This window comes from Episyrphus balteatus, chromosome 1, assembly GCF_945859705.1.
Source record: "Episyrphus balteatus chromosome 1, idEpiBalt1.1, whole genome shotgun sequence".
Taxonomy (NCBI): Eukaryota; Metazoa; Arthropoda; class Insecta; order Diptera; family Syrphidae; genus Episyrphus; species Episyrphus balteatus.
The window spans coordinates 156313006-156327833 of record NC_079134.1 but is presented as its reverse complement, the minus strand read 5'-3'; the positions used below and the strand labels follow the sequence as shown (position 1 = coordinate 156327833).

At 28.8% G+C, this 14828-nt stretch overlaps 1 protein-coding gene across 3 annotated transcripts in view; it reads left to right on the top strand.

Annotated features, from left to right (window-relative positions):
• The window catches only part of LOC129921532 (thiamine transporter 1-like), a 123865-nt gene that overhangs the window by 96982 nt on the left and 12055 nt on the right, over window positions 1-14828 (top strand). For all 3 annotated transcript variants that reach the window (XM_056003405.1, XM_056003406.1, XM_056003407.1), the window contains 3 exons: window positions 1961-2174; window positions 2588-2865; window positions 3198-3323. In XM_056003405.1, coding sequence (XP_055859380.1) covers window positions 1961-2174; window positions 2588-2865; window positions 3198-3323 — 618 coding nt within the window. The remainder of the gene's footprint in view (window positions 1-1960; window positions 2175-2587; window positions 2866-3197; window positions 3324-14828) is intronic.

The window sequence follows — 14828 nt, the reverse complement described above, 5'->3', positions numbered from 1 at the left end:
AGTCGAAAAGCTTCGCCGCACGGCAAAAATCAAGTCGTGAAAAGTCCCCATTACCCGTACCGCTACCGCGTACCTTCTGGTGTGGCCAAGCCTTAATTTCAAAAAGATTATTTGAATCACCCTATGTTACTACCTTGCCGACAATGTTTTGTTTTGATTTCATGTGATTAGGAGCACCGTTAATCCCTTTGACATTCTTGTCAAAAAAGAAATTTTTACTCCATCGCCGCTAAAGAAGTTATAACTTCAAAAAAGTGAATGGATTAAAAATTATTACAAAATTAACTTTTTATCGTAACATTAAAAAAAAATCCGTTTAAAATCGATTTTAAATTTTTGTATATAAAATCTTGTGTTTGAAAATTAAGCTTTGAAAAACTATTCGTATAAACAACTTTGTTTAATAATAACTGTCGGCTTTACAATATGTAAAGTACAAGTTGTATGTCTTGACGTTATTTTTTCAGAGAAATTTTAATTTCAAAAATTTATTTTTCATGATTTTTAGAAACGAAGTTAAATGTAGAAATTTTCCCAATATGATAAAAACAAGATTTATATAAGAATCGAAATTTTTAAAAATAAATGTGCTAAGGTCCACACATTCAAACAAAATATACAAAAAAAAAACCTGAAACTTGTGATAAGGACATTAAAAATATTTGATGTTTCAAAAAAATAAAATTGACCAAAAATGGGTGATAAAGTTATACAAGGGAATTATTGAGATTCTATAACGATAATATCTTGAAAACTCGAGCTTATAGATTTCAAATTCGAGATCAGAAAACTCAAAACATTTAGAAAAGTAATGTTTTGTTCCTGAAACCAAACCACTGTAAGCTAGGGAAATGCTTAAAAACTACATAACAAAAAATCGATTATGGAGATTTTATAACGGGATTATCTCAAAAACGCGAGCTGATAGCAAAATTGTGATTTTGAATTCAAATTCAACACACCAATAACCTTTAGAAAAATATTGTTTATTTTAATGAAACAAAACCACTGTAAGCTAAGGGAATGCTTAAAAAATAGCTAAAACTCAATTATTGAAATTTTGTAACCGGAATATCTCAAAAACGCGAGCTAATAGAAAATTTTTGACTCGAGTTCAATATCCCAAAAACCTTTGGAAAAAATCATCAAACTTAATAAAACAAAAAACCCTTGCTGCCCAGTGTCATTATTTTAACTTTAACAATTCTTTTTAGATGCAACACATTCAAAGTGTTAAAATTTGCATTATTTTATGGAATAAAAATATTTATGAGAGATAGATTCTTATACACCAAACATTGTTAAACATATCTATTTTTTTTTTCTTAGTTTTATCAATAAATTTCTCAAGAAAATATACAAATCAACATCGCGCCTCCAATAAAGGTGTATGTACTCTTAAGAACAAAAAGTACCTAATAGAGGTTTTTCTGTAAATTCTTTTGTCGATTACGATAAAATGTCAGAAAAATACTAATACATTGATTTCATACGTCAAGTAAAATCTGTATTAAACCTTAATTTCTAAAAAATCTAACTAAACATTTTAACGATTTTTCTAAGATTTATTTTGATTAAAGTTAATTATTCTCATCAAGGATTATACAAAACATTTCCATCTTTACATCATTCTCTAAAATAAAACTATAAATTAATTTTTATTCTCAACAACGTTAGATTATTTAAAACACAGCTTTACTTTGGTTGTAGCTGTGTAGTAATTAAAATTCGTTGAATAAAGGAAAAAAAAAAAACATTCTAATAAAAAGAAGTTTCAAATGCAAATGTTATGAATAAATTATAAAACTTTCAAAATGCAAATGACTATGAATCGTTTCTTAAGAAAAAGATGCACAATTACATTTCTATAAAAAAAAAAAACTTAAAAGACTTATTATTTAAATTTTGTAATTGCAATTTCTTAATTTGTTTAATAATAAAACTTTTGATGTGTTTTTAGGTTGGACAATTTTTCTATGGACTTTATATGGCAAGTGAAGTTGCTTATTACACATATATTTATGCAAAAGTCGACAAGGATCATTATCAAAAAGTTACTGGAAATACTCGGGCAGCAATGTTGGCTGGCAAATTTTTAGCTGGTGTTATAGCACAAGTTTTACTTTCAGCCGAAGTTATGAATTATAGAGATTTAAATTTTCTTAGTCTTGGAAGTAAGTATATAAATAATTTAATCATTACAAAAAAAAAAACTTACCTTAAATTTAAATTTGTTTCAACTGCACTTTCATCAAAGTGATGTTTATTTATTTAAAACAAGAATCCATCTAGAATGAAAAAAAAAATTACATTATGTTAAGAGTTTTTAAATAATATTCTGACTTAAAAATGCTTAAAAAAAAATTACAACTTCATTCTAAATTCTCATAGACGCCCAAGAAACTTTTTTCAAAACTTGCGTCTCATGCAATTAACTTAATCTTGAAAAAAAGATCCAAAAGCATAATCTATTCTGTGTTTTTTCTTATGCAAAGTATCTTTTTAAAACATCCTCTCTACAAAAATGTAAAAAAAACAAAAAAAAAATCTAAAGTGAAAAAATATTTTATGCATTTCTTCCTTCCAGCTCAAATAATATCCCTCTTCATTGGCATTGGGCTACCATCAGTAAAGAAAAGTATCTACTTTTACACTAGCAGTGAAAACTTGAAGCAACAATCTGTGCAACACCATAATTCTCAGCAGCAGCAAATACAACTTGAATCGGCTTTAACCACAAATTTACCAAAAGACCAACAACAACAACAACAACCGACAACAGCAGTCCAACCACAGCAGACAACAACGAATGGAATTGAGTTGAACACCTCGGGCCACAAAATAATTGCTACAAATGAAAATGAGGTTAGTTTTTTTAGAACAACACCACAAGAAGAAAAAAAAAACTATTTTCAAATGGTGGATAGGATTTAATGAGGGCAGGAGGGGGTTGATGGTGGCTAAAGCTTTAAAACGTAACCCACCGGCGACAAACGTGTATATCTGATGGCCTACCCTGAGAAAGAACAATGAATAAAAAGGGATTTCAGAATGCCCCCGATTTACTATCCGGGTGGGTTCGGTTTAACTATTTTCAACAGCCAGCCTCCTTCTAGCCAACAATCCTGCGTTTCTAATTTGCATGAATACAAAATGAATTTTCGTCCTTTTTATCCTGGAATTTTTTTTTTGTACAGAAACCAAAGTTTTCGTGGCAGAATGCGACACGTTTATTGGGAATGCACGTTATTAGCGCCTATTCAAAGCCAGTCGTTGTGGAATGGAGCATTTGGTGGGCTTTGGCCACATGCGGACAATTGCAGGTAAGAACAATGGGCGAATAGTAGCGCCTCGAGAATGATAAGATTTATTAATGAAATTGGTGAAAATATGCTTAAATTGGTTTTACGCAATGCCTCAATAACTCACCGCGCGACCGTCGAAAAATGGCCAAAAGGGAACAATGTGAACAATGAAATATGTAAATTTTATTTGAACACATTTTTTTAATTGCTTTTGTTGTAATTGTAATGGGTGAACTCTTTTGTGTTGAACAACAACAACATCCGAGGATGTAACGGAATACGATAAGCTTTAAAAAATGGCAAAAACAATGACTGTTAAATATTTTTTTCTTTGTTTTTTTTTGTTCTTCTTTTTTATCCACAAAATGATGGAGGGGTTTTTTTTTTTACTGAATTTACTGCTTGGGGTTAAAAAGGCAGGAAAGTTGAAAAATAAACCCTCGGCTTAGGGCGAATCTTTTGTTTTTTTAGCCTTTAGCGGTAGCGGATATAATCACAACATCACTATACTATAAAGAGACTGTTTTGGGGGTGATTCGCTTTGAATAAACCAACAAAACGGTAGTTTTTTTTTTTTGTTAACCTTAACTTATTCATGGAAAACGATTTTTCAAAAAAAAAAAAACTAAGCTATCTATGGAAATATATTTTTAATCAAAGGGGTAAAAAAAAAATTATGATGAATTTATTAAAAAATATTTTCGATGTTCTTTTTGGGTTGTTGTAGGTACATTAATATTTGAAAAATTCGTTCATAAACATAATTTTTGTTAAAAAGGAATGTCTATGATATAAAAGGCAAGTGGGACAGAAGAGAGGAGAAGAGTTTCATGGTCATATTGAAAGTTAGTCTCAAATATAATTAAAAAAAAAAACTTGACAATTTTTCTTCAAATAATTTCCATCACGATGCAAAAAAAACTCGACAATGAGTTTAAATTGTTTTTTGTTTCAAATAAGTGGGTTTTCAATAGTGATGGGAACTATCGAATGATTTGAACTATCGATAGTTAGTAACTGAATGGTTTGAACTATCGAATAGTTCATTCATTCATTTATTCATTCGAATAAAAACTATCGAATAAAACTATCGATTAAAAACTATCGAACAAACTATCTAATAAACTATCGAATAAAAACTATCGTATAGAAAAACTATTCGAATGAAAAAACTATCGAATAAGAATTTGTTCAAAAGAAAATCCTAGATATCAAATAAAAAAACTATTTTAATGACAAAACTATCGTATAAAAAAAAATATTCGAAAGAAAATAGTAACTAAACTATCGAATGAAAAAACTATTCGAATGAAAATAGTAACTAAATGAATGAATGATTTAAAACTATCGAACGAATGAATATTTTACAACTATCGATAGTTTGATAGTTTTTATTCGATAGCTCCCATCACTAGTTTTCAAAACCAAAAAAAAAAAAACGAATTTGATTTTTTCACCTAACACCAACTTTTTGGTTAAAAAAATATTTTAAAAACTCATGGAATTTTCTAGCTATTTATTTTATCAGATTTAATCAATGATTTCGTTATAAAATTGCATTTTTAGTTTATCTCAAAAAAATGCTTTTTTTTGCGGACATAGACATTTTGTTTGGTCTTTGTAAAACGTACAACTTTTATTTACTAGGAAAGATATTTCTTTTTATCTTTTCAAATTAAATAATAAAAAAAAACCTGTTAGAAAAAATTATGGCTTCATATTAGGGCGGTTCCAATTTTGAAAAAAAAAAAATTGAATTTGTAAAAAAATATTTTCCTAGTTTCAAGTCTCTAACTAAATATTATGGGAACAATATAGTTTTTCACTCCTTGAACTTAAACAGTAAAATTTTAATCCAGCCAAACTATTTGTTCCAAAAAATTGAAACTTAAACTTTGCAATATTTAAATTAATGGCTGTTTTTTTTTTTTTTTTTTGAAAAAGACAACTATAATATACAAAATCAACATTTAACTTTAATAAATGAACAAAAAATCACCCTAATGTACACGAAACACTACTCTTGTCTATAAATATTCAATAAAATCATTTTTTTAAAAAGAGGTTGTCTGTAAAGCCGGTTTACGGACGATGATTTTACGTGATAACATCCTCAGAAAACAGGTTGTGTGCTTTTGTTTAAAAGGAGTCAATTGAAGTGTTTACTTTTTTTCAAACAATCATAATTTATAAGAAAAAGCTAAAAAAAAAAATACCTTTTTTATTTTCTCATTATATTAATTTTTTATTATAAAAGCTTACAAAAAAAAATTATGCAATTTAAAAGCCAAGTATTTCTTCTTAAGAATATAACCATTTTTAAATTTTTACAATGCGCAAAAAGTATTTTCATCAAAAAAAGCAAAAAAAAACATGAATTTTTATCTTCTCATGTCATTAATTCCATTTTTTTTCCCTAACAACCTATAAAATATGTTATACCATCTGAAAGCTTATTATTTCACCTTTCATACGACGTATCAATCTCATTTCAAAGATGCCTACAAGAGAAGTAAGAATTTTTCAAAGTCAACCATGTCGAATTCCCAGACTGAGATTACGGTACTTCCCACACTGGTAGTCCAGTGCATTTATAATATGACCCAGCAGTTTGTACCACCCCCAAATTTTTTTTGCTCATTCGATAGAACATTGGCTGATTATCATTACCCTGATTTTTCGCACTCGTGAAATTCACCTTTCGGCCGCCATCTTGGATTTTAGTTTTTGTTAAATATCTCGATTTATATTTATCCTACATAAAAGTTGAGTATACAAGAAACGTAGGCAATTAAATTTTGCGTCTTTTATATTGGAACACTTTTTCGATATTATGAATATTAAAAAAGTTACAAGCCAACAAAGTAAAAAATCAGAAAAAATGGACAATTTTAAAGTTTTGAGCACTTTTTATCAAAATTATGAAAAAAAAGTATCGAGAAAAGATTATACGCCTTAAAATTCTCTACAACTCTGCCATACAACTTTTTTTTGTATCACTATAATTAATAAAGTTATTAATACATTTTTGTTCAAAAATACCCCTTTTTACGCAATGAAGAGACTTAAATATAAAAAAATTGCAGGTCCTGAATTTTCTCTTGTAACATAAAGCTATAAAATACTCACTGATCATTTAAAGTTCAAGATTTGGTAAAAAAAAAATTAAGAAAAAAGTAAAGATAAAAAACACAAAAAGAAAAGAGCATTTTTAACAAAAAAAAGTATTAATAACTTTTGTATTTATAGCGATAGAAAAAAAAGTTGTAAAGCAGAGTTGTAGAAAATTTTAAGGTAAATAATCTTACCTCGGAAGGTTTTTTCATAATTGTGATAAAAATCGAAAAAGTGTTCTTAACATAAAAGACGCAAAATTTATTTGCCTACGTTTCTTGTATACACAACTTTTATGTAGGATAAATAGAAATCAGAATATTCAACAACAACTAAAATCCATGATGGCGGCCGAAAGGTGAAATTCGCGAGTGCCAAAAATCAGGGTAATGATATTCAGCCAATGCTTTATCGAATGAGTAAACAAAATTTGGGGGTGGTACAAACTGCTGGGTCGCCCATATATGAACATCATAAATGCACTGGACTATGGTGGCTGTTCGGGGGGCAACAGATCTCCACTGGTGTTTTGAGGTTTTTCGCAAGTTTCTTAATTTAACATTGTGTAGCTTGTGGTTAGTCTACCGTTATGTGTGATATACCAAATGAAAGGTAATTGTATCAGGATGCTCATAAATGATCAAATTTCTATCTGCTCTTGGTAAAAAGTTATAATCTGTTGAATTCTAAAATTTTATTTTACCGTTATCTTAAAATTGTGTTTCCAAAAATGGTTGAAACTTCGCGCATACATAGTCGTAGTCATGGTCTATCATTGCTCCATACACTTTATTCCTGTATCTATTAAAGAAAAAAAGATAAAAATAAAAAACGTTGAAAATCGATTAAAAACGGTCAAAAAACGTGTTTTTTAGAAACTTGTTTCTTCCATTATTCAGTCAAAACTCACTAAAAGATTCTAAATTCTTGCACAGGTATGCATAAAAAAAAAAGCTAAAAATCAAAAACTACCCAAAAATACCCCTAAAAAACAAGGTGTTTTTCAAAAATTCATATTTCAAAACGCAGAGTGTTAGAAAAAAATTCGTATCAGACGCCTAATTTTTTTCCTCGTCTTTCACCTGGCACCTTTAGAATTGTCAAAAAAAATTTCCTTTACCCAAAATCATCATTTTGTCATAGCCCCAGTACGTGTACAACAGAACAACATTCAAACAAAACTTTATAGCTTAGTTTCAAAATTTTTTAGAATTTTTTCTTAAATGCAGTTATTCTTAAATTAATCTCATCTATCTATAGGAAAAAAAATTAATTCTCTACTAATTCGCGTTTAGATTTTAGCCCAAATTTCATCTTTCCGTTTTACCCCTGTTTACCCTATTAAATGACGGAATTTTTAAAAATCCTTCATTTGGATTAAGCTTAAAGTTATTATCTTTCAAATAAGCTATAGAAGATTTTTGTATCTCTAATAGTTTATTTTTAATTTTGAATTGAAATTTTTTGCCGCACTGCGAAAGTGCGAGAGTGTAACGTTAGAAAATGGCGTCACTTTTTTGTGGTGGCTGCCATGGTTCATCGATTTATAAGACGTTATCACGTCAAAAAGAATATAAAAAAATACGTATACGCCTCAGTGAACATGAGTTATTCCATCAGTTTTGGGAAAAAGTACAATTTTAGAAGAAGGTGCTTCATCTGTAGCACTGTTTATTTAAATATTCATATATATTAGCGAATGTGTAAGGATGTCTTCAAACATTTTTTACCTTTGAGACACTGGATAAACATTACTCATCTTCATTTTCAGATAGAAATTTCCCAAATAACTAAATTCGCGCATTATTTAAACTAACGCAGAGTTCTAGTCTGGTACAAAAAAAAGAACCAAAGTTTTATCTGTTCTCTAGAAAGAGAAATGGAAAAAAATTAATGAATACAAAAAATAACAAAAGAGTTTTTGAAGTGAAAACTTCTTTAGTATCGTAGTGATTTGAAACAAGATGAAACGAAAACGCGACACGACTTCAACTTGTTATAACTTTTTTGTTTTAATAGATAGATGAATGAAATTTGTACTGTAGATAGGTAATTAAATAAATTATGATTGTACAAAGTTTTAATTAATTTCATATTCAAAATTTTGAGATAACGATAAAAAGATGTTCTTTTCCTACACACGTTATATCTTTTGATCTAGTGCCAACATAAATTTGATTTAACTTTAATACGCATGCTGATAACATAACCTTTTTTTTTATATATCACACATAACGGTACGTACTCTACAAGTTACACAATCTTAAATTGAAAAAATTGAAAAATACCTCAAAACACCTGTGAAGATCCGTTGCCGATGACCAGAGACCAGTGTAGGAATTACCGTAATCTCAGTTTTAAATTTCGAGATGGTTGACTTTAAAAAATTCTTATTTGGTAGAAACATGATTGAAAAGCCAAATAAAAGGTGAAATAATAAGCTTTCAGATGATTTAAAATTTATTATTTTTTAATTTATAAGGTTGTCATATAAAAGATATGAATTAAAAGGTGATAGAATAAAAAAAGGTACATTTTTTCGATTTTTATTTTTTGCAAGAAAAATAATTTTTAAGGTTTCACTTCTACCACGTGTGAATTGCACTCATGAATTTTTTTTTTGGCACCACCTATAGAATTTTCTTCACTGCCGTAAAATTTGAAACTATTTTTTTTTTCTTCACACGATTTTTAATAATAAGAGGAACGCTGTTTGTTTTTTTTTTCATTTTGCTGTACTAAACCGTTTACAAAAAAAAAGGCCAAATATTTATTTAGATAAAATCGGTTATAACATTAACTCAATAAAACTCATTACTTAAATTAAAAGAATTTTAAAAAGCTTGCATAATTTTTTGGTACTATGACAGCTTTTATTTTTAAAATACTTATCACTATTTTTAAATGTTCGTGAAAAGTCGCAAAAATGTTTTCTTTTTTTTTTATAAATTGCATTAGGGGTATTCATGAAACGGTGTAAACATGGTAAATTTGGTAAACGTGCTTGCAAATCCATACAAAATTTTGACACATCTACCACGTTAACAGGTTTGAATAGAGTTTACACCGTTTCATGAAAACACCTTTTGTCTTAAATCAGTTATACTTATTCCAGATAAAAACAAACAGTATTCCTGACAAGAAAAATATTTTTTTTAAATATGGCAATAAAATATAACGTTCTTTATAAAAAAACGAAATATTAAAACAAATAAGATGTTACCAATATGTTAAAGTATTTTATTAAGTATTTATTTTTACGAGCAAACAAAAGAATTTTAAGAAGAATACCATAGAAAGAAGAAAGAGAATAAATTTTATTTCATGAAATAACCAAAATCCCAAATTTTAACCAAAACTTTTCAAGCTTAAAGACTGCTTTATGAATCTCCCGATTTGTTATTTTTAAATACTTTCCGATACCTTTGCAAACATTGCTTATGTTTATTATTTCTAGTAAAAGTGAGGTATTTTTAGTTATAGGATGACCTTGAAGCAATTGAGTTTCCATGCAGATTATTGGAATCATTATTTCTAATCCGTTTGTGAAAATATATCGGCAAGGGTAAAGAACAATCGACTGAAATTTTTTTGTATGGCTTCTTTTGTTTTGAAGCTTTTGTGAAACTGTTAATCTTTTTTTATGCGTTGAGGGTGTATTTAGATTTTTAGAATACTAGTAAGAACCGATAACTTAAGAACAAACAAAAAGAAAATATTCTATACATTGTTTTACTAGCGGCAAACGCAAGAAAAGGAACTATGATGTAACAACTGTTGCATTCATAAAAAAAATCGAATTTACGTTCAAAAAATTAAAATACAGACTCGTATATTTATATTTGTTACTGAAAAGGTTTAATGTCTGCCAAACATCGATTTTTATATGACTTTTCGGGAATAGCTTCTGTTGACAATCATAATCCTTAATTTGCATCCTTTTCCATTTTGGCTTGCCAAATATGTTTTTTTATTCTGAAAATGTTACATTACCCGGGCACATGTACCTACGTCATAAAATATATTTCGTTGTCATCATTCTTCTTAAATTATATTCACTAACCCCAAAATAAGTAATTGTCATTGTTCCACACTGTGACTTTTGTAGTAAGCCCCAATACATCATCCTGTTAATTCCGATACAATGCTGTGGCTTAGTCTTGTGAATACCCTCGATAACAATCAAAAGCAAATTTATTATGTCGTTCGGGGATAAGCTTTATAACTAACAAGACAGAGAGAAACAATTTCTATCCCTCTCTCACTCTTTTAACCCAGGAAGAGTAAAATCCTCTTACAACAACCAAAAATAATCTGCTTTGTGTTACATGAATTCCAATGACCTCATAATAAGAAAGTGTAAGTAAGAGAGTTTACTTGTGTAGGTATTGTTGTATCCTATCCTTCCTTCCATAATTTCATAATAAGAACAACCATTTTTGTTCGCTAGCGCCATCACAAATGTATTGAGATTAATTGAAGTGTTCACTTCTTCTCGTTGTCTACTCAGCTGCTGATGATTTACACGCCCAACTCTGGGCTGCTGCTGATGCGCCGCCTTGCCACCACCATCCATTTGGGATATATAAAGTAATCTCTAAAGTTGTGCATGATGTCCTACATCCATCTCAAGGACGACACGGACAAACTCCTTCAAACGAAAGGCGCTCATCTATTCCACCAACCAAGGGCGGCTCACTCATCCTATCTCTTCTAAAGATACACATTTATATCCTTAGCCAAGGAAGAACTTCACTGTCTGTTGTTAGTTCCTGCTTGGTCCTTAAAGACGAGATGATATTTTCTTCACGAGTCATAAAACTTAGTTCGTTAAATGAAGGACTCTGAGCTGAGAGTTACATGCCACGTGAGTTCGTGAGAACACAGATTTTCTAAGACTGAAATAAATCAGTCCTTTCGTTCGTTGTGGTTGTATCGTGGTAATGCGCCTTACAAAGGACATAAAGAGAAACAGGTGCAACTAAAGCAACCAAAGTAAAAGAAGAACTTAATCGAAATGTATTGTTGCGAGCTGGTGTTCTTGGTTAGACAAAGACAAAATGGCAATGTTATACGTGAGACGTGCTTTTTATGAATTGCATCAGTTGGCTATTTATTAGCAAGTTTAATTTTTCTTTAATGTAACCTGAACGTGATTTAGATTATTTGAATCTTAGAAGTTGAACAAGTAGGCTTAGGCTCTTATATATGAAAAATGTTTAAATATTAAGAATTATTGGGGTAATTCTAAAGTTTTCTGTAGCTGCTCTACCCGACTAAACTATCAGCCGATAGTTTGTAGTGTGCAGGGGCTTACGAAATTTGCCTGATAATCTTGAAGTGATTTTGAAATGTAAGTGTGAGCATATTCTTCATGAACTGTTTTAAAGCACTTTAGACAGTGTTGCCATAAAATATTTTTTTGAAATCGGGAGATAACCACATTTAAAATCGGGGAAAATCGGGGAATCAGTAAAAATTAAAAAAATAAACAAGACTTTAAATAAAACACATTTTAAATAAAACAGAATCTTTAATTTCGATAGAAAACTTCCTGTATAGCATTGTCATCAAGTTCTGAGTTGAATAACAATAAGCATCAAATTCCGGCCTAGACATTTTTTATTTCATGAGCAAAGGCTGAGATGTGGTTTTGTTTTAATATTTAACTAGACCTTGTTTGTCGTTTTGAAATATTTTGAGGTTTAAACTTGGGGGTCGTTTCGTAATTTTTGAATTGATAAAATCAAAAAAAAAAACGTTAATTGTTAACGTGGTTGCCCGTTTTTTTTTTTTGCTTCACATTAAGTTTTTTGCCACATCACAGTTTAAGAACCTTCAAAAATACCCAAACAGGAAAAAGGTTTAAAAATGTTGTAAAAAGTAGAAATATTTTTGTTTTAGACAGTACCCAAAAAGATCTAATATGCGTGCGTAAAAAATTTTCTAAATTAAATAGTCCTTGAAAATGAGAATTTTCTTGTTTGCATTAGTAGAATAAAGTTAATTAAATTTGTCTTAAACATAGCTTTTTTTTAAATCGTCTAACGATTTTAAAACGTTTCTTTTTAAAGAAAAATCTTGGGAAAAGTGCAACGTTGTCGTTTCGTCCCGCAATATTTAGAATCAGGTATAGAGAACTTAATATTCGTGTTTAACTACTAATTTGTTAGTATTTATTCAACCATATTTTCAGAATTTGAGTACCTTCCATTTTTTTTTAATGTACCTGGATGATGAATTAAAAAACCAATACCTACGAAAAAATATTTTGCATTTTTTTAACGAAATTTCATTTGATTTGCAAAAAAAATTATTTTCAATGCAATTTTTTTATAATGGAAAGCAAATGCATTTATAAAAAATATTTTTATAAGCCCGCTCTGGTGTAGCAATGAAATAAAATCCTAAAAACTTCGGTTAAATCGAATATAAAATATCCATGAAACATCCAAAAACAAATAAATGAAAACGAGACCTTTACCTATCGTCTATAAGCGCTGCCGTTTTGAAGACATTTTTTAAAAGATTATTGACCTACAAAAAAAAAATTTATCAATCGTCAAAACGATATCGTCTGATAAAAATTAACTATCGCTTTTAAGTGAAGCAAGATTATCGTCATATCGATATCGTCTGTCGATAATGAATTGTGGAATGATCCTGTTTGTTACTCAGTTATTCTCTTGATAGATTTAAACCAACAACTTTTAAAAAAAGAAAACAAATAAGACGAAAGGAATTTTTAAAACGTTTAAGTGAAGTTCTGCCAACTTTAAAATAAAATTTTAAATGTTTCTATGAAAAAAGTGACGATGTTAAGGTAGCACATCCTTTTTTGAGTTGAAAATAGGGAGAAAACCTAATTTTTAAACACAAAATCGGGCAATCGTAAATAGATCAAAAAATCGGGAGGAATACGAAAAATCGGGGAATCTGGCAACGCTGACTCTAGATCCGTTATTGGAACTCACATCAATTCTAACAGAAACCATCAACAAAAAAAATATATTTTACCATACAATTTTTACTTTGTTTGACAGGTAAAATCTTGGAACACATATCTCCATTATAACATTTTCAAGGTATTGCAATTTTCTCGAAAATTGCGATTTTGATAAGAAAAAATATTTTTTGGACAATATTTAAACTTTAGTAATTTCTTTTTTTAATCATTTATAAGATACACCCTTTTTTTCAAATGTTAAGTTTCTCCAAAAATGAGTTGCTTGATTTCAACAAATGCAAAAGCTTTAATACAACAAAATAAAAAAATAAATAAAATGCGAACCGCATGTACTTGCTCTTAGAACTCATAGTTCAAGAATTTGTAAGACTTTTTTTATATAAATTTGGTTAATGTATTTGAGCATAAAATTATAAATAAAATTCTTTCTTAAAATGCAAAAACAAAAAACAACTCTTAAAATGAAATTGAGCTCCAAAAACAGTATGCAGTTTAATTTCTTTTATTGCGATGCATTTTTTAGAAAAACAAAATTTTCAAAATCGTTTCTTATAAATAATTTTTTGGAAAAAAGTTTTAAAATAAAGTTGGGATGCCATTTTGTAGCAATTATAAGCCAACACCTAAAACCAATATCTCAAAAAAAAAATCGAAAATTCTATTTTTCAAAAAAAAAAAAATCAATGTTTTTTACGGGTTGGGGTCGAAATTCTGTATGTTGCAAAATTCTGTATTCAAAATACTGTATGCCAAAATACTGTATGTCAAAATTCTGTATGTGCAAAATGCTGTAGGAACAAAATTCTGAAAGTCAAAATTCTGTATAGCAAAATTCTGGTTGGTCAAAATACTGTATTTCAAAATTCTGTACATCAAAATTATGTAAAAATGCTGTAAAAAAATATCGTTTTGATAATGTAAAAAAGTGCGCGCGCACTTTATAATTATAACAATCCAACTACTATTTTTTTAAAAGAAATCGTTGAATATTTTTTATAAAAAGAATTTTATGATTTTTTGGTTTTTTTTTTCAAATTTGCATTCATCCAAAATTTTATATAAAAAGTTTTAAAAATTTACCTCAACTTGAACTCTATAAACAAGTTCGCTGATCACTTTATTTTGCGGTAACATTCTTGATAAGTATCCTGTAAAATACTTTTTTCTAAATAAAATGTTTTTCCCTTCTGTTTCTTTTATAAAGCTTGGATAAAATGGAAACAAAATACATTCTTTAATAAAAATCAAGCAGTTAGACTCGATTGAATTGGATTGAATAATTTATTTTTTTTTTCTTTTTGTCACAAAAAAATCCTGTAGCAGTCTTGTTTTTCTATCTAATCTCCAATTTAACGTCATGCTAATCCCTTATTATGATCGCTGCCTAACTACAGTGAGCTTATCAGCATGAGTGCCGAAAACTGGGTTTAAAGAAGATTTAA